The sequence below is a fragment of the Corvus cornix genome, chromosome 1A (assembly GCF_000738735.6).
Source record: "Corvus cornix cornix isolate S_Up_H32 chromosome 1A, ASM73873v5, whole genome shotgun sequence".
NCBI lineage: Eukaryota > Metazoa > Chordata > Aves > Passeriformes > Corvidae > Corvus > Corvus cornix.
In genome coordinates this window covers 47,529,306-47,552,355 of record NC_047057.1, presented here as the reverse complement: position 1 = coordinate 47,552,355, position 23,050 = coordinate 47,529,306, and the positions used below count along the sequence as shown (strand labels likewise).

Sequence of the window (23,050 nt, the reverse complement as noted above, 5' to 3'; positions counted from 1 at the left end):
CTTGGTGCATTTCAAAGCGTCTGGTTAGATCTCATGGAATTTCTTGGCTACTACATGTTCAGTCAGACCGAAAGACATGGGGGAGAGTCCACGATCACCTTGTGGTATTTCACTGGATGCCTCAGAAGAGCAGATGGGAATAGTGAGCAGTGGATAAGGTAAGTGTTTGTCTACTTGGAGTTTTGTATGGATCCTTTTCTGGTCTTGCACCTCTTTAATATCCTTATAGAGCTATATAAAAATTTGTGGTTTTCTTGCCTGTTTACAGTTTATGGTTAGCTAAATTACATAAATACTGTTTTTCTTCTGTGTGCTCAGGTGAACACATCCTAGAGTTTAAGTACTCTGTGAAAAACAACCCCCTAGCCTTATATATAATATCTTGTATTTCCTATCCAGAAATTGAGACACCTAGAATCTCTAGTGAGTCCTCAAAGTCCTCGTTGCTGCATCTGATCTTTTTACTTTTCATGTCTGCTTTCTGTGTGTTTTTTGAGTGGCTGATAACCATAAAGATTAGAAAAAAAAAAAAAAATCCAGCCAACTAAGACTTGTTTTGAGAAAAAAAAACATTCAAGGAAAATAAAAAGTAATTAGGTCCAAACTGGCTGACTTATTTGTCCATCTTTAAGATGAATTTACTTAGTCCAGTTCAATCTTTATTTCTGTCACAGTCTTAGTGTCTAGCAGTGTAAGCTGATCATCTTTGAAAACAGAATTCACCTTTAAATGTGCTTAGAGTAGAAAAAATATGCCTGGTGAGGTCATTTTCAGAGCAAGAGTTAATGCATCATGCAAACAGCTAAATAAAGGTTACAATCTGAGTGGAATTATTCAGAGCTCAGGGAGAAATCTGGCATTTGCAGTCTGTCACTGGGTTTGAGAAGTCTGGCTCTCTCCATGTCGCTGTCACTCGGGAGACATCCTGCTTTCTGTGTGGCAGTGAGGGAGGGGACTGCGGCTCTGGATGAACTTCCTGTAAAAACAGCAAAAACAGGAGCGGTGGGAAGTGTCATGTGCGAGGAATGTGTGGAATGAGGGGTGAGTATGAGCCCATCTTTGTCCAGTTTTCACAGAGTGACTCCATGGGTGTAAATAGCCACCCTTCCTCCTCCCCTTTCCTCTTCAGGTCAGCTGAAGAGCCAATGTCAGGACAGCAAATGATCCCTGGTATCCCTGGAGGATCACTGCATGGGGGGCTGGGAGGAGTCGTGTGCCTCTTGAGACCCTCCAGTTAAGTACTGCAAGTTTTGGGCCCTATCTGGCAAGGTCTCCTTGACCTTCTTTTCCACCGACATCCCTGGGCGTTGAGTGTGTCACTTTGGGGCAGGATACACCCAAGCCAGGGTGTAGATGGTGATAGAGCCAGGGTAAAAACGCATCACTTGTCAACGCCCAGGCTTTTTTAGGCTTGGCAATCTCCATAGCAGTGCTGTGCAAAGATTTTGGGGGTTTTTTTTTGCATTTTGTTTCCTTGTTTTGTTTCTGTAAGTCAAGTGCTTGGCTGATTGCACAGGAAATCAACTGCTGTGGGCATTCACTTCAATGGGCGAATTTTAAACGAGTCACCAGGGACTGGCTGCTGCTGAGTTCAAAGAGAAAGAAACATCCAAAGACTCTAGCCAAGCCAAATTATGGTGGGAAATATCAGATACAAAGAGGAGAAAACTGGAGGCATGGTAGGGTGAAAGACAGATACAGCTTGACTTTCCTGTCTACAATAGGTCAGATTGACGTGAGGTTAAAATAGAGATTTAAAAAACAACAATCAGCCAACCAAAATCCAAACCAAAACCAGATAAAATCCCCATAATTTTCCTAAGGGAAGTTTGTTGAACATCAGGAAACATGCTCTGGTGTTGGTGTTCTACGAGTTGTGTGCAATAATCTGGGGAAATTTAATGTGAAACTTGACAAAATATTATGAAAAGTGTTAGAAAGAATCATTTCATGCAGGGCAGAAGGTGAACAAAAGCTAAGCTCCTGCGATCATTCCTCTTTTTTTTTCCTTTTCCCAGTGATTTCAAGTGTTCCCAGGCTCAGATAAATCCAAGAGACGGACTCACACCCCGTTTCACAGTCAAGGTAAAGAGTTTGTCTTCATAAAAATGCAAAAACAAGAGGGAGGGGGGTGGAATTTCAAGAGAAGGAATAGAAGTCTAAACTTGGGTGTTGCTTCCACCCCCCGGCATACACGTGAGCAGCAGAGACTCCCAAAAAGAAGACTAGAGAAAGATCGCCATCTTCTGGAAGGATAAATATCTGCCATTATTCAGAACACTAAACCTGCTGTAAGTGTGTTCTTTTAAACCATAGCATATTTCTGATAAATTTATCTCCCAACATGAATTCTTATCCATGTAAAACTAATTCAGTTTAATTTCATCGATATATATGCCATGAACCCAGATTTAGAAACTGACATAGAATCTTGGGTTTTAATGATACTCTCATCAAGTTTAAAATTAGGAAGGTGTTCAGGATTATCAGTAGACATGGACTTTATCTATTCTTGAGCCTGTAAACAAGGCTTTTTTTTTTTTTTTTAACTGAACATTTAGAAGTCAAATTTAAGGTGTCCAGATGTGAACAGACTGAAAAAAAAAGAAAGAAAAAAAAAATCACTCTGCTTTTAAACAGCATCAGCTGTTGTTCTACCTACTTCAGCAAATTAAGTACATCTGTTTCAAACAGAACCTTTTTATTAATCAAAAACCTGCAGGCAGTCTGTGGAGCACAGGGACATTTAGCATTGCTTTCAGTTAGTCCGTCTTAGAAATGCTTATCTATATTAGAAGAGTTTATGCAGCTGGGATTAAAATACCCACAGAGCCACTGCCCATTCTGCTCAGGGCAGGAAGGCTCGGGAGCCCGGGATAGCACAGCCCACGTGCTGGACCGTGAACTTCTCCGTCTGCTGCCCGTGCTGTGAGGGGCTGTCACAGGCTGTGCTGTCACCCAGAGCTATTCCTGCACCTGCCCCTAGCCTCTGGGCTCTGCTCTTGGACATGGGGGATGAGAATGGATGGACCGCTGGTTTCCTCTGTCTTGGCAGAGCTGCATGCACGAAATCTGCCTTGTTCCCTCCCAGTCGGTGGTGCGAGCTTCACCTGCTTGGCACTGGGCAAAGTCCTCGTGGGCAAGACAGGATGTGTACCTTTGGGATGCTCCTCTCCCTTGCAGTTTGATTCAGTGCAGCTCTGCTCCGTGGCCTCTAGTACATTCTCATGAGAGGTGACGTCATTCTTACTTTTCATGGTTTTGATACCACATTTTGGGAGCCTTTAAACTTCCGGGACAAGAGCTCAGAGGGGACTTCGCATGAATGTGAATCTTTGTCTGTTCTTACTAGGTTCTCAAATTCATCCAAAGTGAACTTGCTGGGAGCTGGGATTCTTCTGTGTGAACTTCACATTTTGGTAAAAGCTGCCGCTACAAGTGACACTGACAGTCTACCTCATTCTCCCATGCTCTGAGTATTGGCTTGACTTGCTGCTGTTTCACATACCTCCGTCATGGTGGTGATGCCATGCTGTCAGTCTGCTGCTCAGAAGCTCTTCTGCTAAGGGGCTCCTTTTGGCATCAAAATTTCCAGTGCCCATGGGGAGAGCTGCATTGGCATCTCTTCAGGGACTGAAATCCTCAGTTCTCAGAGCAGATGCAGTTGCATAAACTTTCCTCTCCCCATTTTGTTACTCTGCCCTTTCTGCAACTATCAGGTGTGGCCAGGAAGATATTCTAGGGCTGGGATGCCTTTGGTCTTTGCCATGCTGCTGAGACAGTGCACAGGACAAGGGGTGGCCTGATGCCCAGGGTGCTGGCAGTTTCCAAGCTAAGGTCACTCCTCCCCTATAGCATTTGCCAGAGCTGTCAGCTTGCTCCATACAAGCTCCCAAACAACTTCCACATGGGGATGGCTGGAATCTTTCAGTGTTTTAAAGAAACTTTCTACTCAGGCAATACAGGTCACTCTTCTGCACTTAATCCCAACCCGCAGCACCAATCTCTTCCCATATAATCTCCCAGAACAGCTGTGCTGTGATTGCATTGTGGATTACAAAATGACCGTTTTCCACAAAACAGCTGCTGATCAGAAGGATAGCATTTAATAATCACTGGGGAGGCAAAGGAGGAGGGGACCAGACAAAGGAGGAAGGAGTTTTGCAGCTATTGGGTTTCTTGGAGGATATAGAGATGAGCAAAACAGCAGACAAAGCGTGAGTCCAACTTCTGTGCTGTTCATCCAAATTAACAGTACTTCAAAGACTTGCTGCTAAGGTAAATTCAACTATCTTTTCTGTTGGGGCTATCTAGATACTGTGGTTGGTTATTGTCAGTGAGTGCTTGGCTTTTGTGGAGGGAAGCTTTTCTAACAATGTTTTCAGGAAGTAGTTCAGATTTGCTTCTCATTCCATATGTCTTCTGCATCCTTGATCCACTTCCTACATCTGACTCATTTGTTTCTTGTATTTTTTATGTCTTTTTCTTAACACTCATCCTGAAATTATACATCCTTTCAACTACTGTCATAAATCAACTGGAGAGAATATTTTTCCCACTATTGAAGATCTAAATTAGGAAGATGATTTTTGTCAATATTGTGAGTGGAATTTTTTTTTGTTAAATAAAAGCATTAGCAACCCAAAACCTGATGACAGAAAATCTTATAATCAAGCAGTGATGAAAAACTGAAAAACTTTGTGTGCTGGAGGTTTCAATTTTCAGGTGAAAAATTATGTTTTTGAGGAAAGCAATTTCATCTGTAATTTCCTTTTCAGTCATAAGCCAATTTTTCCACCAAAAAAACTTCCAGTGAGAAGTTTGCCACTAGCCTTAGCCAGAAACTGTTCCTAGTAGGTGCAAAAATGGTGATATTCAACATACATTCAAATCATGAAAGTCATTAGTTATGGCATCACTAAGATGTTACCATCTCCAGGGTGCAGAAAGAAATGTCCTGCTGAAGAGACAAAAGAATCCAGAGTATGAAACAAAACAGGAAAATTTCAGGAGCTGAATATTCTCTTGCTTTCAATGAGGGTGTCTGGGGTCAGGCACTGCTTTCTCAGTGTGATGAGATGCTAATAAGGTCCTGCTTTTCAAGAGGAGCTCCAGCTCATCGTCTTTGTTGACCATGTTTCCAAGCTTGCTAGTTAGCAGAAAAAATGATTCTAACTGCACCACTTTTAGCTGTGGTGCAGTCACAAACAATGCAAAGCTTGGTCTCATATTGTTTATTTATAGTGGTGTCCACAGAACGCTGGGTCTTTCTCACACATTCAGCGTTGGGTGAGTCAGCCGAAGTTAAGTGAAGAGGACCAGCAGCAGGCAAAGTCTGCACAAACTGAATCTATTCATGGGTAAATAGATTTTCAGAGTCATAAATAGGAAAGGGTGGGAGTATCTGGATGAAGTTGTGCCAAACATAGGGAGTGCCATGTGGGAAGAGACATGCGTTGATTACATGAAAGTTGATGTGTGGGTAGATGACATCTAATCAATCTATGGAATGATATTTTGGGGTTCTCAGGAGTCAGTGCAGGGTTTTGCAGGAACCCTAAAATCTTTATCTTCCCTCTGACTGAGAAAGTCCACAGGACCCTGGTTCACAAACTGCTTTCTGAATTACTTTTAATGATGAGATGAAACCAGTAAGAATGTTTGTGGCAACGTTCACTCTTATAGGAAAAAAAACCTTTGGCACTTTGTGTGAAAGCAGAGACACTGTCATCCCATCACCCTACCAAATTTCTGATGTGCAGATGAGAGCTCAGGTGGAAGGTGCTGCTCTGGAGCTTGTACTCAAGATGCCAGGCCTGGGTAGCTGGGTGTCCTCTCTGAGCAGGTCACTGCTTTGATGTGTGGGAACATTTTCCTGCCTTTTCCCACTGTGATATCACTATATTCTCTATGTCCTTAGATACAGTAATGAACTGCTTGAGTAAGTGTTGTGGGACACTTGGCAGCAAGATTTCTCATTTAGTTGGAGAGAGCATTCATTGTATTTCATGTAAAGGCAACACATGGTATTCAGGGAAGTTGGTTAACAGTTTCTCCCCATCATCTCTGAGGTGGACGAATGTGATATTCCTTTCATTTTTCTCAGACACCTCAATGCACTCAGCCTGGCTATGTCTGCTGGGTCACCCTCTCTTCCCCAGTACAGATATTCAGCATACTTTGAAATGGTAGAAGCTGACCTATTGGTCCACTGCCCTGGCTTTCAGAAATGGTTCTTCCATGCTGAGTGAGATGTTGGGATGTTGTGAGGAGGGCAGAGTGCTCATAACCCCTCCCCACAGATGCATGCTAGGAAAAGGTGGGATCCATAAGGCTAGGTGGGACAAGTGGTGTGACGGTCCCTCCTGTTCGTGTGTCGTAGATGGAGCTGCTGAAGGGACTGCCACTGCGCCGTACTTTCCTGGCTGTCATCCTGAACCTGCTGGCTCTCACCCTCTCCACCACTGCCTTGCTGGGCAGCTACTGGTGCACCGGGACCCAGAAAGTACCCAAGCCTTTGTGTGGGAAGACCAAAGCCTCCCAGTGCGTGGGTGTCCCCATGCCATCTCATGCAGATGCTAGCAATGTTTCGTCTGAGGACATAGTGCACTACAGCTGGGAGACTGGAGATGACCGCTTTGCCTTCAGATACTTCCACACAGGGATGTGGCTTTCCTGTGAAGAGAGCATGGAAGGGCCAGGTAGTGTGTTGCTCAGGCAGCCACAACTTATTGCCTTGTATTTACTCCACAGAAGTTTGAAACTGAAAGGTGGGAGGCTGACAACACTTGGGAGAAAAGTCTTCTTCCTTTTCCTATATGGTATCAGCCCTGGGCACTGGTGTGGTCAGTATATTTCTGTCCTTCACTGGAATGTTCACAGAGCAGGGAAACGGAAAATGGTTGTCTCTGATGTGCCATTTGGCCTGGAATAGGGGCTGTGAAATGCAAGTGATGGTGGTGATTGCAGTGACTTTGTGATGGCACTGTTCATCCTGATGGGAACTGCTATGAGCCTCCTTTTCCTTTCCCCATATCTCCATTCGTACACACAGCTTACTTCACACATGTAAATTTGTGCATGTCCTCTCAGAAATTTAAGTACAGTGATTTTATGCAGATGTCAATTTTTAGCTATCACTGTGAGGACTACAATAGTTGGTGTTCTCCTTAAATCACCAAACTGAGTGGTTTTGTGTTATTAAACAGAGACTGGGCTTTTCTTAAAAAAACCGAATAAAACAGAGAAATAGAACTACTACCTTGTAGATACAGAAAAAACCTGGAGGATCTGAACCCAAAGGAACTAAAGCCAGGAGGCAGATTGACCTGAGGATTAGAGCTGCAATATTGTAATTGTTTTTAGTTTTTGTGATATTGTGACAGGTTTCATTTGTGGTTTTTGACCATGTGGGACTGGTACTGTAAATCCTGGAGTGCTGGGGACTGGTTGTGCAACCTGTACTAGAACCATTTGGTGCTTCCCTTCACCCTTGACTTGTTCCTGCCCAGACCTGCTCAAGTCCTTCTGCTGGAACCTGTGCCACACCAGCACAGGTGGGTGCTCTGCAGTGCTCAGATGCCCTTTGCTGCCTGGCACACACATCAAGGATCAGAACTAATCCAGAAGGTGGCCAACAGGGAGATTTGTATCTAAAGATAGAGTGATGAAAGTCACTTTCATCAGGCCCATTCCCCTGAGCCCACCATCCTCCTTTCAGCTCTGCCCAAGTACAAACATCTCACCTTCTTTAACCAAGCCATCCTTCCAGTATGGTATTTTTCATCTCTGTTGCTGTCAGAGTTTGAAAATAACTAACTGATGAAGAAAAGCAGACAGAAGGAGGGGCTGGAGCAGAAGGGAATGTGCTTGAAACTCTCATGTCCTAACAAGTGGGCTGCGTTTTGTTTGTTATGAGCATTTCCAGACAGGCGGTGGAAGGAGATGTGTTTATTTAGGACTGGTTTGGGTTGGGTTGTGTTTCCACAATGCTTGTGGGAATGAAACTACATCCCTTGACGGATTTCTCTAAATGACTTATCTGGCCACTGGGCAGTCCTGGAATAACCCCAATGCCTGAAGGAACGCAGAAAGTATGTAACATCTGGATCGCAGCAGAACATGGGATAGAGCACAGGGTAGAAGCACAGTCAGTCTCAGTCTCCTGCTTCCTGTAAATCAAGCACAACCCACCCACCACTGTGCATCTTTGAAGCAAGTGCATAGACAATAAAAACAACAAAAAAGGGACTACTCTGAACAAAAGGAGTTTGAGTTGAGCTGTAGAAAGGATTTCATTATTCAGGCTAATCTCAGGATCAGTTTAGATGAGCCATTACTGAATATCCTCATTAAAGTTCTAGGTGAAGTAGCAAATTGCAAGTTAATGAGAACTGCAGATGGCACTAAACTGGGTAGCATCCTGAGAGCTGTGGATGACAGAAGTAACACAGGAGATTTGGAAAGATTAGAACTGGGGATAGAAATTAAGAAAATGAGATTCTTATACAAAGCGGAAACGTCTGAGAGAAAATACTGTGCCAAGTGGAGGAGAGGACCCTCAAATGCAGTAATGCAGTATGCAGGGACAGAGACTGACAGATAATAATGATGGACCCTCATCTGAGACAGTAGTTTGCACCTGGCCAACATAAAAAGCCAAAGCAAATATTTAACACCATTTGTTGAAATAGCATGCGTAAAATGTGAGGACCAAGGACCACATTTCTCTATGAGTCTCTGCCACAGAAGGGGGACTCACATCTCTGTCATAAAGTATTTCATTTGGGAAGTTCTTTTTTTGCTTTCTTTTTTGAGAAGCAGTGCTTGAAATGCTCTTCTGAGATTAGGGTGTGTGGGAATTCAGCAGAAGTGGTGGATCTGCACAGTCTGTTACAAGCTACACTCTTAATAGACCTGATCATCAGTAATGTTGTGAATGACTAGCAACAGATTGTTATATCCAGCAGAGGCAAGTAAGATTTATGAATTGCTGAAGCTTTTTTTCTGAAAAGGCCATTTCTAGCTTTGCAGGCAAATGTTGCCTTCCCATCCTTTGCCTCAGTGAAGGTCTGGAAAGATAGTCAGAAAAAGACCAGAGGTGAGAAGGTCTGATGGGAAGATTCAGGGATGACTGGATGTATGCATTGAAAAGAGTGAGATGAAGAGATTTTCTTTTCCTTATGTTCCCTACATTGTTTTGTAAACTAAAAGCTTTGGTTTTGTGTTTCAGAAGAGAAATGCCGCAGCTTTATTGAGCTTTCACCACCAGCAGAGAGAGGTAAGAGCAAATCCCTGTATCTCACTGTAGCTACCCAGTGTGCCTCCTTGGGACAGGGGACCTGCTACATTTTGCCTGTGCGGGGACAGCAGGGTGAGTCCCCAAAGAGTCAGGCATGAAATCCTGTCCTCGTGACAAAGATTTCCTCCCAGATGTTCACATAAACCACTGCCATTTGTGAAGTCAGTGCTAGAAACCTCAGATTCCCTCCCATATGAAGTGTGATTTGTCTCATGTAGTAAGTGTCCTGGTCTGGGGTTGTCATCTTGTTGTTGTAAAGGGAAAGAGGACAGATGCTGCCTCAGGGCAGTTCCTCACACACAGGCTACATATTAACTGAGTGCTTCAGTTTTGGGGTCTAATATGATGAATCTGGAAGCTGAATCCCCTCTTACTTTGTGGTAAATAAACAGGACATCTGAAAGTTTTGTTTTCAAGGTGAAGTCCCTGCCTCATTAAATACAAAACTACATTTGGGTAAGAGAGATCACCCCTCCTGTCATTATCACATGTTTCAAAGCACCATGCAGATAGCCTCAGTATACTTTGATGTATGTGTACATATGCTACGGAGATTTTACTTAATGAAGGCTTTTCAATTGATGTGGGCTTGCTAACTATTCCCTGAGATGGAGGCTGGAGGCAAGTTGTTTCAGAAGATGTTCATATGTCAAGGGAAAGGCCTGGGGTGCAGAGCCTGCGTCAGCGTTCGAACCTTGACAGCAAGGGTGTAATAAATGCTGGGGATTTGCAAGCATTATTTTCACCCCTTCCTGCACATGGTATCATCTTAAGATGACCGGTGCAGGTGCTATTGTATAGCTGGGTTAGCACTGGACAAGGTGGTGTGACTGCTGGTTGTGGGATGGGCTGGTGAGCTGGGTGTGTGCAGAGCAGCTCCACAATACACAGGCAACATTACAAGACCAAATGACATATCAGCAGTGGGAAGCCTGGACTCACAAGGAAGATGATGCAGAGGTCTCTTTGTATGTGTGGTGCCTGCAACCTTCAGAATACTTTTGACAGTCTGACCTTTAATGAAATATTCTCCTTGATGGTGCTGCAGCAAGCAAGTCAGCCCCTTTAAGCAGGGAATGCAGCTCATCTATTTCTGCTAAAGAGCTGGCTGACTCTATGGCGCTAATGATGTTGAGTATTCAAGTCAGTGCCACATTAATGAGGGTTTTCTTCACACTCCTTTTCCCCAGCTGAATGTCTCCTCTACAGCCATTTATAATTGCTAACAGTAGTGTTCACAGTGCTGCTTCATTTGTCAGATTAATGTTTCTTCCTCAGTGAATCCTGTGCTTTTCCACAGCACAGCATTACAGAGTGCCTTTCTTCATTCTCCTCCAATTCCTACTGCACAGCTGTAGAACTCAGCTCAGCTGTGGAATCTGGTATCACTTAAATCCCACTCAAAATCCCAGCATGAAAGTACCTGTACTCTGTTCGAGAAGCAGGGTGAGTGGTCAATGCTACTGCCCTGGCTGGATATCAACCCCAAGGAATGTACTTTCATTCTCATTGGGGTTTCAGTGAGAAATACAGGCTTGCAAGGGGCTTCCTGAATTCCAGAGGCCACATCCCAGTCATGGATGCACCATATAGTTCTTAACTAGTTGAGTCCCAGGTTAAAAGTTGTTTGCTTAATGTTGTGATTAGAGCTCAGATGTGTTCATGGCCAATCTATGACCATTAGGTTTTATGCTAATAGTCAACAGCTTCCCCAGTCTTTTCCCTTTTACTTTCCTCCTTGCTGTTTATGAAAAATGCTGGCTTGTTTACAGATGGCATTTTAGTTCCTCTCAGCTCTGCCATGCTAGAGGAGCCAAGCCATCCTGTGTGACAGGCACTCTGTCCCCTACAGCATCCACTGATCCCTTGCTCACAGGCTAGTGAGATTGCTTTTGGGTGTTTGCTGTTTTCCCTCATTCCCTTCTATCCAAAGGACATCCTTTCAGGATTGGGTTGAGAGAGGGGTGTAATCTCCCTTGAACATGGTTTCATCCTGTGTTCCTGGCAGGAATCCTGTGGCTGTCACTGGGATCAGAGATGCTGTACATCAGCTTGCTGCTCATCAGCTTCATCCTCCTGATGCTGGAAATTCTGCATACTGGCAATCCTGTCTGTGGGATGAAGCTCAATGCTTTTGCTGCTGTCTTCTCGGTGCTGTCAGGTGAGTGTATTACTGTGCTCTTGGAATCTCAGCACTGGAGAGCCTGCTTTCCACTCAAGGCTGAAGTATGCTGCTCTGGCTCCTACTGTAATTGTTTTGCTTTCTTGTCTTTTGTGTCCAGGTCTCCTTGGGATGGTGGCACACATGATGTACACTCAAGTCTTCCAGGCAACAGTTAATTTGGGACCAGAGGACTGGAGACCACACACATGGGACTATGGCTGGGCATTCTAGTACGTGAGCTCTGAAGCCATCTTCACCTCCCCAGCCTTTAGAGCTTCAGCCATGCCACCTGCTTCCTCCTCCTTTCTTGACCTTCTATGTGTTCCAAAGACACATGGTTCTCTTACTACTAATGTCCTGTCTTTGCCTCACCCAGTTTTAATAAATAGTGGCTGAGCTACTTAAATGAATAGCTACCAAAGGACTGGCAAAACAATGGGGTCACACCTAAACAATTGCCTTCAGCCCTGCTGACTAATCAGGCTTGCCCCTCTGCTGGTTTGCCCTGTTTGGTCTCAGCTCTTCCCTGTGTGCAGAGGCCAGTGTCACCCCTGTGATGATGCTCCCAAACACACTCTGTTTTTCTGCAATTTTAGAAAGTTGCATGCTGGTTGGCATCTTCACTAACCAGTGTTAGGCCAAAGGGCCCATTCCTGCAACACCAAGCCTAGACATGTGCCTAAAGATGTGGGCACAGCTCAGCCCCCAGCCAGCAGTCACACCATCTTCTCTAGTGCTGGCCCGGCCATATATTGGCAGCTGCACTGGAGGCCAAGGTCACCTCAAGATGGTATTATGTGCAGGAAGGAGAGAAAGCAGGCGATTGACCACAGCCTCACTTGTGAGCCAGGAAGAAGCGCCGCACAAAGCAAGTGGCTCAAGTGGCTTTCTCCAAAGGATAAAGCAGCCAAACACAGCTGATGTGACATACCTGACTTGAGGAACAGTTGGATGAGCCTTGCAGGTGCCCATGGAAAGTGCAGGTTCAGTTTGCAATGCTGTATTGATGACCACATTGATTCTTAAACACCCCAGTGCCGTGTGTCACCTGTGGACATCAAATGCCTGGATGGCAATTTGGTTACACTCAGGTAGACAAGCCTCATGCACAGTAAGAGCAGCCCAGCAACACAGAACTTGCTTCCAAGCTGTGCTCTCCTGCTCTGACCAGTTACAGATGTTCCTGCTGCCCTTTTCCCTCTATCACTCCCTTCCCTGTGATGTGGATGACCAATATTTATCCCACTGATCTAAGAAGGCTATTGTGGTGGGATAACCACTAAGAACTAATGCTATTAATCTTAGTCATTCTAGTTCATGTCTGTGCCCAGTAGGTTCTGCCTGGCAAACCAGGGAGAACTGGGGTGTGTCACAGTGTCCCTTACCCTACACGGCTTTTCACAGCATGTGCTTCTTCTGTGTGTCTCTGGTAGCATGGCCTGGGCCTCCTTCACCTGCTGCATGGCCTCTGCTGTCACCACTCTCAATACCTACACCAAGACGATACTGGAGTTCAAAAGGAACCACATCAAGGGATACGATGGGAGCCTCAAGGATCACCCTCAGCACCACCAGTGCTTCATACAGCAAATAAGCAGCTATTATGAGCCCAAAGGCAAGGCCTTCCACTCAGTCTCTGAGGGAGTTGACTTCTACACTGATCTGCAGCAGAAAATACTACAGCGGGAACCAGAGCTGGACCTGGATGAAGTCTTGGCCCAGACAATCGGGGAGGATCGCTGTTAGGGATGAGTGCACAGGGACAGAGCAGTGGGGTTTGGGAGGCACAAGAGCTCTGAACCAAGCACTGGCAAGTTTTGGGGAGCTCTTCCTTTCTCTACAGTTCGGGGAGTGAGGAGGCAGGCACTGGGTCAGGGCAGCTACAGTAGCAGTTTGGGGGTCCTCCCTGGTCATACAGTGTGATGGGTGCCCTCATCTGACAAGGGTGAAACTGGAGGGACATGCTGGTGCCAGCTGTCTCCAAGCACTTTCAGAGTTGAGGCAGATGTCCCAATCCCAGTATTGCACTTGGGAATAGATAGCACCATCCAGATGGCAAATTGCACTGCTGGGTGGTGTCACATTGACCTTCCATCAACCGCTCCAGTTCAGTGCTATGGTGAAGGGCATCAGTGTTCATACTGACTGGCTGTCACCCTCTCTGAACACCCTGTTTATTCTTACTTTCCAAGCCCAAAATCTTCTTCTCCCTGCCCCCAGATTAAAAATCGTGGTGCAGTAGAAATAGGGGGTAGCTTTCAGACATCTCTCCTCTCTTTCCTACCTGTAATGACTCCCACTTATTCCCTTCTTGCTTTTTGCCCAAAAATCTCCCATTCTGAGGTACTTTGCTGTCTGCCTCTTTTTACTGTTTCTTCACAATCTGTAAGAATTTGGCTGGACTTTGCTTTTTACATTACTTCTACTCATCTGTTCCTTTTTGCCCTTTGTAAAAATATTGCAAACAACCCACTAATCAAAACCCCAAGCAAACTGATAATCTCTCAAAGGTGAAACATTGGTTCATATGACACATGATGCTGTACACAGTATTTATTTTGCTTCACTGCAGTTCAAATACATTTTCCCAACAATATACAGACTCTTTATTCACAGTAGGGGTGGGGGGTGTGGGCAGGGTGAATTCACATTAAGGAGGAGCTAACATCACTGCTCTCGAATATCAGTTCTCTCAGGAAGAATCTCAGAAGAGTAACTACTTAGGTAACAGCCGCTTCACCTTTCCCAGCAAGGTGGTGGCTGGACAGGAGGGAAGAGGCACTCCTGTTTAATCCCTCATACGTTACTGGTCCTCACACTTTCAGTCCTATTATGCAGCTCTATTAACTAAACACTATTAACACTAAACCCTGTCTGGAGGAAAATGCCAGGCCTAGAGGCATTGCTACAGTTGTGCTAATATATACAAAGCTATTTACATGAAAATACCATTTAACATATACAAACTGTTCACAGGCTCTGACATTAGGAGATCAGGGCCCAAGGACCAGCCTTGGGGCTTGCAGCTAATCCTGAAGGGCTATCCTGGAAGCTTTATATAGAGATGTGGGATGAGGGAGAGGGTGATACAGCAAAGAGAGGTGTCAAAGGCCCAGGAGAGTAAACCCATAGCTAACGTGCCCATCTGGAAGGAGGGTCGAAGTCTGCTGTCACTTCACCACTCATGGAGAAATGTGGGGAGGCTGGAAGGGCACATGCTAGACAGAAGAGTCCTTTGCAATCCTCATCTCAGCCTGGCTCTGCTTAATGTCAAAGGCCAAACTTAGAATGGCATACTAGGAAAGCAGTTCCTATATTGTTGCCCTAAACTGTGGGGAACTACTGGGGTACCAAAATGATTCCTTTCTATACAGTCTTTTCTATGACAAGAAAATTCATACAGATGCTCTTCAAATGCAATACAGGAGAATGATGGCACACTCTGGGGCACAGTTCAAAACACCTAACACACTGTGAGCAAATGTGTCCCGGGGTACCTTGTTCCTCCTGGAGCTACACACAGGGCTAGGCTGGCAAGGGAATGGCAATATTGAGCCCAGAATAGGGTTAAAATGCACAGAAAAGCTTTCTAGTTCTGTCTCTGAGCCTCTAAATCCTGAAGCAGCAGCGTAAGAATCAGCTTTTCTGTGACTAGACTGAGTGACCTTTAGTCACTTTAGATCAGTCAGGATCTACTGGACTTCTATCCCAAGAGGGCTGTGATACTTTTGCAAAGGGGGACTCTGCCCACTGGACTGCAGTGTGATGTCACAATTTGGGTTCATACAAAGCTTAAGGATGGAGAGAAATAAGCTGTGAACCTTTCACTTCTACATCACACGCATACACCTAAACTTGGGTGTCCTGAACTTGGAACTGGGAAAGAAAGACACAAGTGCAAGGGGCTGGCAAATGCTGTGGAGACCATCTTTCTCTAGATCAGATAATTCAGCCAGAGAACTAGTTTGTTTGTGAGTCTGGTAGCAGCATGGACAAGAGAGCTGAGAGCACAGGGGAAGTTGTAGATAAGACTAACCTTGCAAGAGTCAGAGGCTTCTCTCCAAAAATAAAAAGATTAAAGGTGTCCTTTAGCCACACCACTTGCCTTGACTCATCATGGCCCACTCTAGGCATAGAGCTTCTTAGACTGCTTGGGAACAGTATTTGGACATAAAAAGGTGTGTCCTAAATCTCATTCATAAATTAAACATACAAAAAATATACATATATTGTATAAATTAACACATATATATATAAAGCCTGATTTTATATATATATGTATATAAATTCTAAATTCACATTTCTGTGTTACCTGGAAGGAAGCATGCAAGGACAGCATATGGAGGGGGAGTTGCTGAACAAGGTTTCTCTGGTACAGAACAGGTCTGCCTAGGACAAACCTGCCTCCAGCAGCATTCCCCAGATAGCTGAAGAAAGGGGAAGTGCTTTTAGCTCCCATTCCCTCTATGTAGCCGTTTTCCTGAAGACACACAGAGCAGCTTCCTATATTCCCCATACAGGCCACAGGTCCAACCAACATCTGAAGAACCACCAGGCTAGAGCTGAAGAAGGAAAGGCAAACAAACATTAAAGCAAAAATCTATTATCATCCAGTCTGGTAAGGTAGTAATTTACAAGTCGGCAACAGAACCTGGGCACCACTATGTGGAGGACCCTTGTTTCCCTATGTCAAAACAAGTGATCTCAGTCCCACCTCTCTGATCCCTCTGCAAGTCTCTCAGTCTCTTATGATGACCACCCCTGTTTCTTTCTAAGATCCTGTGCTGTGTTCAACTGCCAAAGTACATCTTTGCTTCACAATCTGTCCAGCTTATGCCCAAAGGGGCAGCCAGTCATCTTGCAAACAGTCTCTGCATCCCACCAGTCTCTTTCCATCCCAAAGAGCACCTTAACTGTGTCTGTAGGGAAGAAACCAGATGTTTTCAAAGGCCTGGATTTCATTAGGGATTCCTGCACAATCTCACCTTCTGAGGAAAGTCAGCAAATTTCATCCGGGCAAGAAATCGCCTCACTTCTCCACGGCTGATTTTTGGAGTCCTGCTGTCCTTTAACCACACCATTTGACCTTGACTCATCATGGCCCACTTCAGGCCCAGCTTGCTGACCGAGAGAAATCCTGGCTGTTTTTCAGAGGTTGCAGTTGTTGTCACAGTGATGTGAAATGCATCCTTTTGGAGATCATTAATTCCAACTGGTCCATCAGAAAAGGGCAAGAAAATAGTGGTGAAGAGTAAATGATTATGTTTCTTCCAAAAGGAATTTTATAGCCCTTACTCAGTCAAAACATCCACTGGACTGAGGGTATATTCAATCTGACTTTACAATTCCATGTACCTCAGTTGATAAGGAAAAAATTATTTTAACATTTTTCCATGGAAAGAAACCGAAATATAGATCAGAAGTGGAAGGGTTTGTTACAGGTTATGCTTTTGGGCTTGACATAGGATGTGAACATATTTCAAAAATACAGTTCACTTTCAGCTTTCCTTCCCACATCTGTTAGTAGTTATTGTTTACCTCTATAAAAGGGGAAATTTGTAAAGCACTGGCAAGTCAGGTGCCTCCAGTCACTACAGAATGATCTGTACAGACCTCAGAAATCCCAGTTTCTTAAAAACCCCTCTAAAAACAGTATTCTATTTGTTCTTGACTGAACTGTGTTTTTGATACAAGTCCAATTAGATGTTATTACTATGCAGCAGTTTTTCTATGCTTCCTGGCCTACTTCTCTCAGTTCTGGATGAACTGATCTTTTATCCCACACTGCCATGCACAAGAGGCCGGCTATTTGCCGAACAGCTTTAGAAAGAGCAAGGAAATCCAACAGGGACTGTACAACCTTGTATAGATGTTAAATGCAGATCTACTTTTCCCTGAAAATATGCTTAAGTATTTTGGATTCCCCCTTACAAAAAGAAAGAGGAAGAAGTAGCACAGCTGCTATCCCAAAGAGCAGGAGATGGCCAACAAAAGCAGAAGTGTATCTGAGGTGACAGAGAAAAGTTTTATAGTGATTCTCCATGCACTGCACTAAATTATAAATAGCTCCATGGAAAGCAACACAACTTCTCTGGTGTAAAACATGCATTAAATCAAACTTGAACCTTTCGTTGGTTAAACATGTGTAAGAAACTTTGTGGATCTTTTATTTGCAAACTAGGGGGTGGACAGGAGGAAGATGAATCTTATTTCCCACTGTTATCCTACATGTGATGGACCTTAGGTGCTACCTTTAAAGGCACAGCTACAGCCCATTGTTTCTCACATTGTTTCTCCTCTCTCCCTATTTCTAGCCCAGGTTGTTTCTCCTCCATTTGTACTCACCTGCTGAAGCAATGACTTTGTCTGTTGCATTGGTGAGGTCCAAAAGGACTGTAGGAAAAACAGGATGGAGGAGATAGAGGTGGTGCAGCCCTGGGCGCTCAAGTCTGGGACCAGGTTGCTGTTGGAATGCAAGAGACAAAAACTTAACAGCTGGCTAGCAAAGGGGAGTCTAGCTTTGTCAAAAAATAAAGTTTTCTGACACTGTGTTGTTTTCATATGGATCAGAGAATGAAAATCTATGGTTTTATAAAGATGAAATCCTGACATCTTTTTCTCCCTAAAACAGAATTTGCTCCACATCTTCTGTTTGGTAAGACTGAAATCTAGCTCTGTCCTATGCAGCCTGATGGGCAAAGCTACAGGCAGGATGTTTGAGTCTCCATGCTGAACTGTGCTCCTGCATGGACAGAAGAAGTACTCTGGGCTGGGAACAAATCTGCAGTAACAACTCTTCAGTGCTGCATGAAAAATGAAATTCACAAATTTTCGGGTTTGTGGATGCAAAATTTCTGTCAACAAAGCTTTACGGTGAAGAATTTACACACAAAACCTCCTGTGTTCAGGCTCAGAGAAGTCAGAATGTCAAAGTAAGAGATGTCCCTGACAGCCTTCTTATATGTTAGGTTTCAAGTTCAATGACAATAGGAATAAAAGACAGAGACTGCATGTGCTTCACAGAGAAACCTCGAAGTGAAGAAAGGATGCGTGCTCACCAAACTTTGTAACACAGGCTGTGTTTCGTCAGCCCAGAAGAGAAAAACAGACTTCTTGTCCAAAGTCATGACTGAGAGTGCATCGAGTTGTTGCCTCTGCCACGGAAGTTCCTGGTTCCAAACAGGGAGGCCAGATTTGCCATCTACCACCACCACCTCAAGGCATGGAGAGACCGAGCATTAATGGGTGTCAAGGCGTGGGTATGCAGAGCCCCCTTGCAGAAGCATGGCCTGTGCTGTTCCCTTTCGTGCCTGTGGCCACACAGTAATGAGTGCCAGCCAAAGAAATGGGAAAAGCAAGGACCAGAGAATGTTTGTCTCCTTTTAGCCAACCTCCCCCACTCCTATGCTGCCATTGCCCTCCTTGCCTTCACCTGTTTTACCTTTTTGTTCCCATCTCCAGTCTGTGCTTGCAGCATGAAGTCCAGAGTTTGGTCAGCACCAAAGTAACCTGGTACAGGCTGGCTGTAAATTTGGAAAAAGAAACACTCAGCCCCATGGTAGAAAAAAAGCCATTTCAGATGGAGGCAGAATAATTGCCTTCATCCTCCATTCTGCCTCTTAAAATGGCAGGATTTGTCATGCTAAATATGATCTTTCATCCACTCAGAATTATTTTGACTGCCAGGAATCATTTGTTGGTGGATCAGAAAAGTGAAAAATGGTAAAGCAGCCCATGGTGCCTGTCAGCCATTCTTCAGAGTTGTCCGTGGGGGGGGCATCCCTTGATGGGCTGTGTGGACATCTGTTTATCTCCCTGTACATGACTCTATCATTCTTTCCTTTGCACGAGAACCTGTACAACTGTTGCTGTAATTATAGAAAATTATCCAGTCCTTCCAAAATGCATTGGCACATTTGACCTCCTGCTGAAAGTGGATTTCCCAGGCTGCCTTAGCTGTGTGAAATGGATCTTAATATACTCGCCATTAATGTCAGCCCATGATTCCTTGTATTCTTACTGCTAGCAGGTTTACAAGCCTTTTTATGACCTTAAACAGGTTAAATGAAGTCCCTTCTCATCCTCTCACTTCTGGGTGACATAACACATTAATATCTCTCATTACACTGTTTTTTAAACATCTTGCTTGCTTTTGGCTTTCTGAGCCTTGCCTCTGTCTTCCTTCAATTCACCACAGCTAGACACAAAGTTCTAAATAAGCACAGTTGAGTCCACAAAATTCACAGAACCAGAGATTTTATGGCGAGGCAGGATCATCAGAGTATATCCTCTCTCCTCTTATTTATGACAGATTACTGTACTTCACCCAATTAACCAAGTATCAGTAGGCTGACTTTGCCTCATCTTTGATGAGATGAATTCATCACTTCTCATGAGAGTCAGTTCTAATGACTAATTTCACCCAAAGAAACATTCCTGCATCTTCATTTTCTTGAACGACTGGCTTTTGCTTCAAGGCACTTGTTCTTGCTATGCCTGTTAGCTTCTATTTCTTACACATGCTTATGAACTCACCTCTCGGGCTTCTCTTTGATCATATAAACTCAGGAATTCAAATCTTCCATGCTAAAACATTTCTTCCAGACCTTTTCTCAGTTTTTTTCCAGCTTCTCCTTTAAAATGTGCATGACAGAATGGTTCCTGAACAGCAGTCCCACAGTACTGCAGTGGCTTGACTTTATACTTACGACATCAAACAACGTCATTTGCTTTACAGACACCTTTGGCAACCAGGTGTTGCTTTCAAGGCAGTATCATGAGACACTCCTATAGCTTGAAAGCTCTCCAGTAACAAAAGGAAGTAGCAGGCAATTCTATCCTATGACCACAAACTCAAAACATCTCCTAAGGTGCCTCTTCTCATGTCCCTTATGGGTTAGAGTCAGTGGCAGATCCCACAAACTGAATGCAGACAGACTTAAGTACATCGGATGCTACCACCAATCAAGTGAAAAATCCCCTGGGCACTTTCTCAAATGAACCAGAAGGCTAGTAATTATTCTGCCCAACAGTAATCCCCACAGCAACCTGCTATTAATCCTCTCTCATCTGAAACATCCATTTACAACACAATTTGCAACTGCTTACTCAATTTCATGGTCTCGGAACTTCGCCCTTGTTTTATGACTACTGATTCTCCTTTATGGTTTTCCAGGGATCTTGTCAAAAGCTATCTGGAAATGCAGCACATCTGCAGTAGCCATGTGGGTTTTCTCAGAAATTATTCCCACAGGTCTGGACTTAGTCTGCCTGGATGACGTGGTGTACTTGGGGCAGGTTAACCCCGGAAAAGGGGCGCTCACAGCTGACTCTGTAAGCTTTGTCTAACAAGGAATTCAGTCAGTTTGACTCTGTGGTAACATCCCTGAGCTGAATTTGTCCCCCAGCCTGTGGTGCTTAAGTAGAACTTAAATTCTAAAACAATCCAAAAAACCCTCTTAATTAAATGCTTGCCCATAATACATTCAGTGCAGCAAATTTTGTCTTTCTTAACTCTGAGAAAACAGGTAGTCCAGGACTTCAGCACAATGGCCTAGAACACAAATTCCTTTCATTATTTTTCAATGATTATCAGACAGCTCCTCTACATGTATTGTACTCTGTCCCCTAGGAGGTCAGGAAACAGGAAGAAGCAGAAACCTTGAATACTAGCTGCCCAGAGATGTTGTGAAGTCTCCATCCTTGGAGATTTTTGAAACCTGACAGCACACAGCCCTGAGTAATTTGCTCTAGCTGAGTCTGCTTGAGCAGGTAGGTGGGATTAGGCAATCTCCAGAGAAGCCTTCCAACTTCAACCACACTGGTAAAGAAGTTTTCAACCCTTCTTGATTTGTATTTTCCAATTTATTACTGCATCCATTTAGAAATTTCTTGTGTATAACTGGTTCTACAGCACCTACGAAGTGGCTTTGCTTAGTCAGTACACACTTACCCTTTAAACTCGATGCCAGACACATTCAGAAGTCTGCAGATTCTGGGCCCAAAACACTTCTAGTCCATTTCCTTTCCCCTCAGCACGATCAACTAGCCATAACCCATTCCTAAAGTCATGGTTTATGTCACCCATCAGCCCTCAAGAATGTGGACATTACCTGAATATCAAACATAGCTGAACACACTTTTTTTTTTTTTCTTAATGAAGTTCCAGTGCCTTCTTCCCATTTATGCTCTTGACAGTTGGGTAAAACTGAGCTGAGAGCTGCTTTCTTTATTCTCAATACTAGAGCAAGCAATTGTGTCCCATATAATTTCCCTCAATTGTGCCCAACTGCCCTTTGCAAATATTTAATACTGGGCAAGCTGAAATTGCTGGTTATTACCAACCCACAAGATCTGGAAAATGACTTAATTTCCATGTGTGAAATTAGAGGATGAGCAGTATTATTTTAAGGTTTACATTTAGTATAGATGGTGTGCTGACTGTCATCAGAACGCTCATTTTCAGCTTTCAAGGAACATTAAGATCTCTGGGCCATACTCATTCACCTGCTCTAAATTCTTAACATCACTAATGTAACTGATCCTCTCCACTGAAGCCCTGGACAGCAGGTGGGCTGAATCACACATCAGTAATTCACTGAATTCCAATGCCCCATCATTCCCATGACTTCAGTGTCGGGTATCTGAATCAAGCCCCTTATTTGTGGTCACTCACAAGCACAGCTCAAGTTTCCAGCCTTCTGTTCCTTGCTCCCCCTGCCCTCCTCACTTGGCTCAAGAACACACACCTCCAGTTCTTAGATTCCTCTGCAGACTTGGACAATTACTGTCAATTGCTTTCTAAGGAACACATGTGCTTCCAACTGGAAGTCAGGAAATGTTACAGGAAGAAATAGGACAGAAAAATGTTCCCAGTAAGTTACCTGCTGATATTCTGCAGCTCCAGGGTCCAGTGGGGCTCCAGGTCCTGTCCCCTCAGCAGGATCAAGCTCTCTTTGGTTGTAATGAGCAGGTTGCTGCAGTTTGTGTCAGGTGTTTTCACTGTCTGGAGGAAGTCAACCCCCTCACTGGGACAAATGGAAAACAGAGAGGAAATCAAGGCCTGAGTCTGCACATCTCAGCAGTAGCTGCCTTTCCACATGGCAATTGCTACCAAAGATTTGAACTGTACTTGGAGAAGTCCATCTTTTCCCCAGTGATGTGGGTTCCTCAGTTAAGTGAGCTAATTCAAATATGGGGTCTTCTGAACATCATGAGTTACTATAAAAAGCGTGAAGTTTGCGAGTTCACATTTGCTCCCTCCCTTTATTCCTATAGAGGCCTGTCCCACAATTTGGCAGTAAAAAAGAATGAGCCGAGAAATCCAGGCCCACATAGACCGAGCTTCTCAAAGAGACTCCATTAGCTGGGAACACTTCTTTTTTTCCCTTCAGCTATGCATATGGGGCTGAAGAAAGGAACAAGGAACAGGAGAAGCTAAGGTCTCCCTTTTATCATACTCTGCACTTCTTTGGCTAGGACAACCAGAGGACAGGGAGGAAGTGATGAGTTCCCCACAATATTCCCCAGTTATCAACTAGACAGTGAAGGAAGGACAGTATTGAAGTAGAAGCGACTACCTCTGG

At 44.2% G+C, this 23,050-nt stretch overlaps 2 protein-coding genes across 5 annotated transcripts in view; one reads left to right on the top strand and one right to left on the bottom strand.

The window, feature by feature from the left end:
- GSG1 (germ cell associated 1) lies at window positions 1-14,061 on the top strand. Of its 4 annotated transcripts, XM_010410696.4 has the most exons (8): window positions 612-1,041; window positions 2,019-2,085; window positions 2,205-2,291; window positions 6,383-6,701; window positions 9,233-9,280; window positions 11,310-11,462; window positions 11,584-11,695; window positions 12,899-14,061. In XM_010410696.4, exons 4-8 carry the CDS (start codon window positions 6,383-6,385, stop codon window positions 13,209-13,211), a joined length of 945 nt encoding a protein of 314 aa, XP_010408998.1. In that variant the 5' UTR covers window positions 612-1,041; window positions 2,019-2,085; window positions 2,205-2,291; the 3' UTR covers window positions 13,212-14,061. The 4 variants fall into 4 exon arrangements, with proteins under 4 accessions (XP_010408996.1, XP_010408998.1, XP_010408999.1 ...); XM_010410694.3 differs by lacking the exons at window positions 612-1,041; window positions 2,205-2,291 and adding an exon at window positions 1-158; XM_010410697.4 differs by lacking the exon at window positions 2,205-2,291.
- FAM234B (family with sequence similarity 234 member B) overlaps window positions 14,004-23,050 on the bottom strand; it is a 21,887-nt gene continuing 12,840 nt past the window's right edge. The window contains exons 8-13 of the mRNA XM_039570601.1: window positions 22,349-22,492; window positions 18,907-18,988; window positions 18,524-18,679; window positions 17,811-17,928; window positions 16,451-16,677; window positions 14,004-16,027 (exon numbers count right to left, since the gene is read on the bottom strand). Of these exons, the coding sequence (XP_039426535.1) occupies window positions 16,022-16,027; window positions 16,451-16,677; window positions 17,811-17,928; window positions 18,524-18,679; window positions 18,907-18,988; window positions 22,349-22,492 (733 nt within the window). The 3' untranslated portion in view covers window positions 14,004-16,021. The remainder of the gene's footprint in view (window positions 16,028-16,450; window positions 16,678-17,810; window positions 17,929-18,523; window positions 18,680-18,906; window positions 18,989-22,348; window positions 22,493-23,050) is intronic.

Bases quoted from the DNA above. Each gene is read 5' to 3' on its own strand.
- GSG1 (XM_010410694.3), top strand. From the start codon at position 34: ATGGAATTTCTTGGCTACTACATGTTCAGTCAGACCGAAAGACATGGG. The intron at 6,702-9,232 runs GTAGTGTGTTGC...TTTGTGTTTCAG, and splicing joins AGAGAGCATGGAAGGGCCAG to AAGAGAAATGCCGCAGCTTT. The intron at 11,696-12,898 runs GTACGTGAGCTC...TGTCTCTGGTAG, and splicing joins GACTATGGCTGGGCATTCTA to CATGGCCTGGGCCTCCTTCA.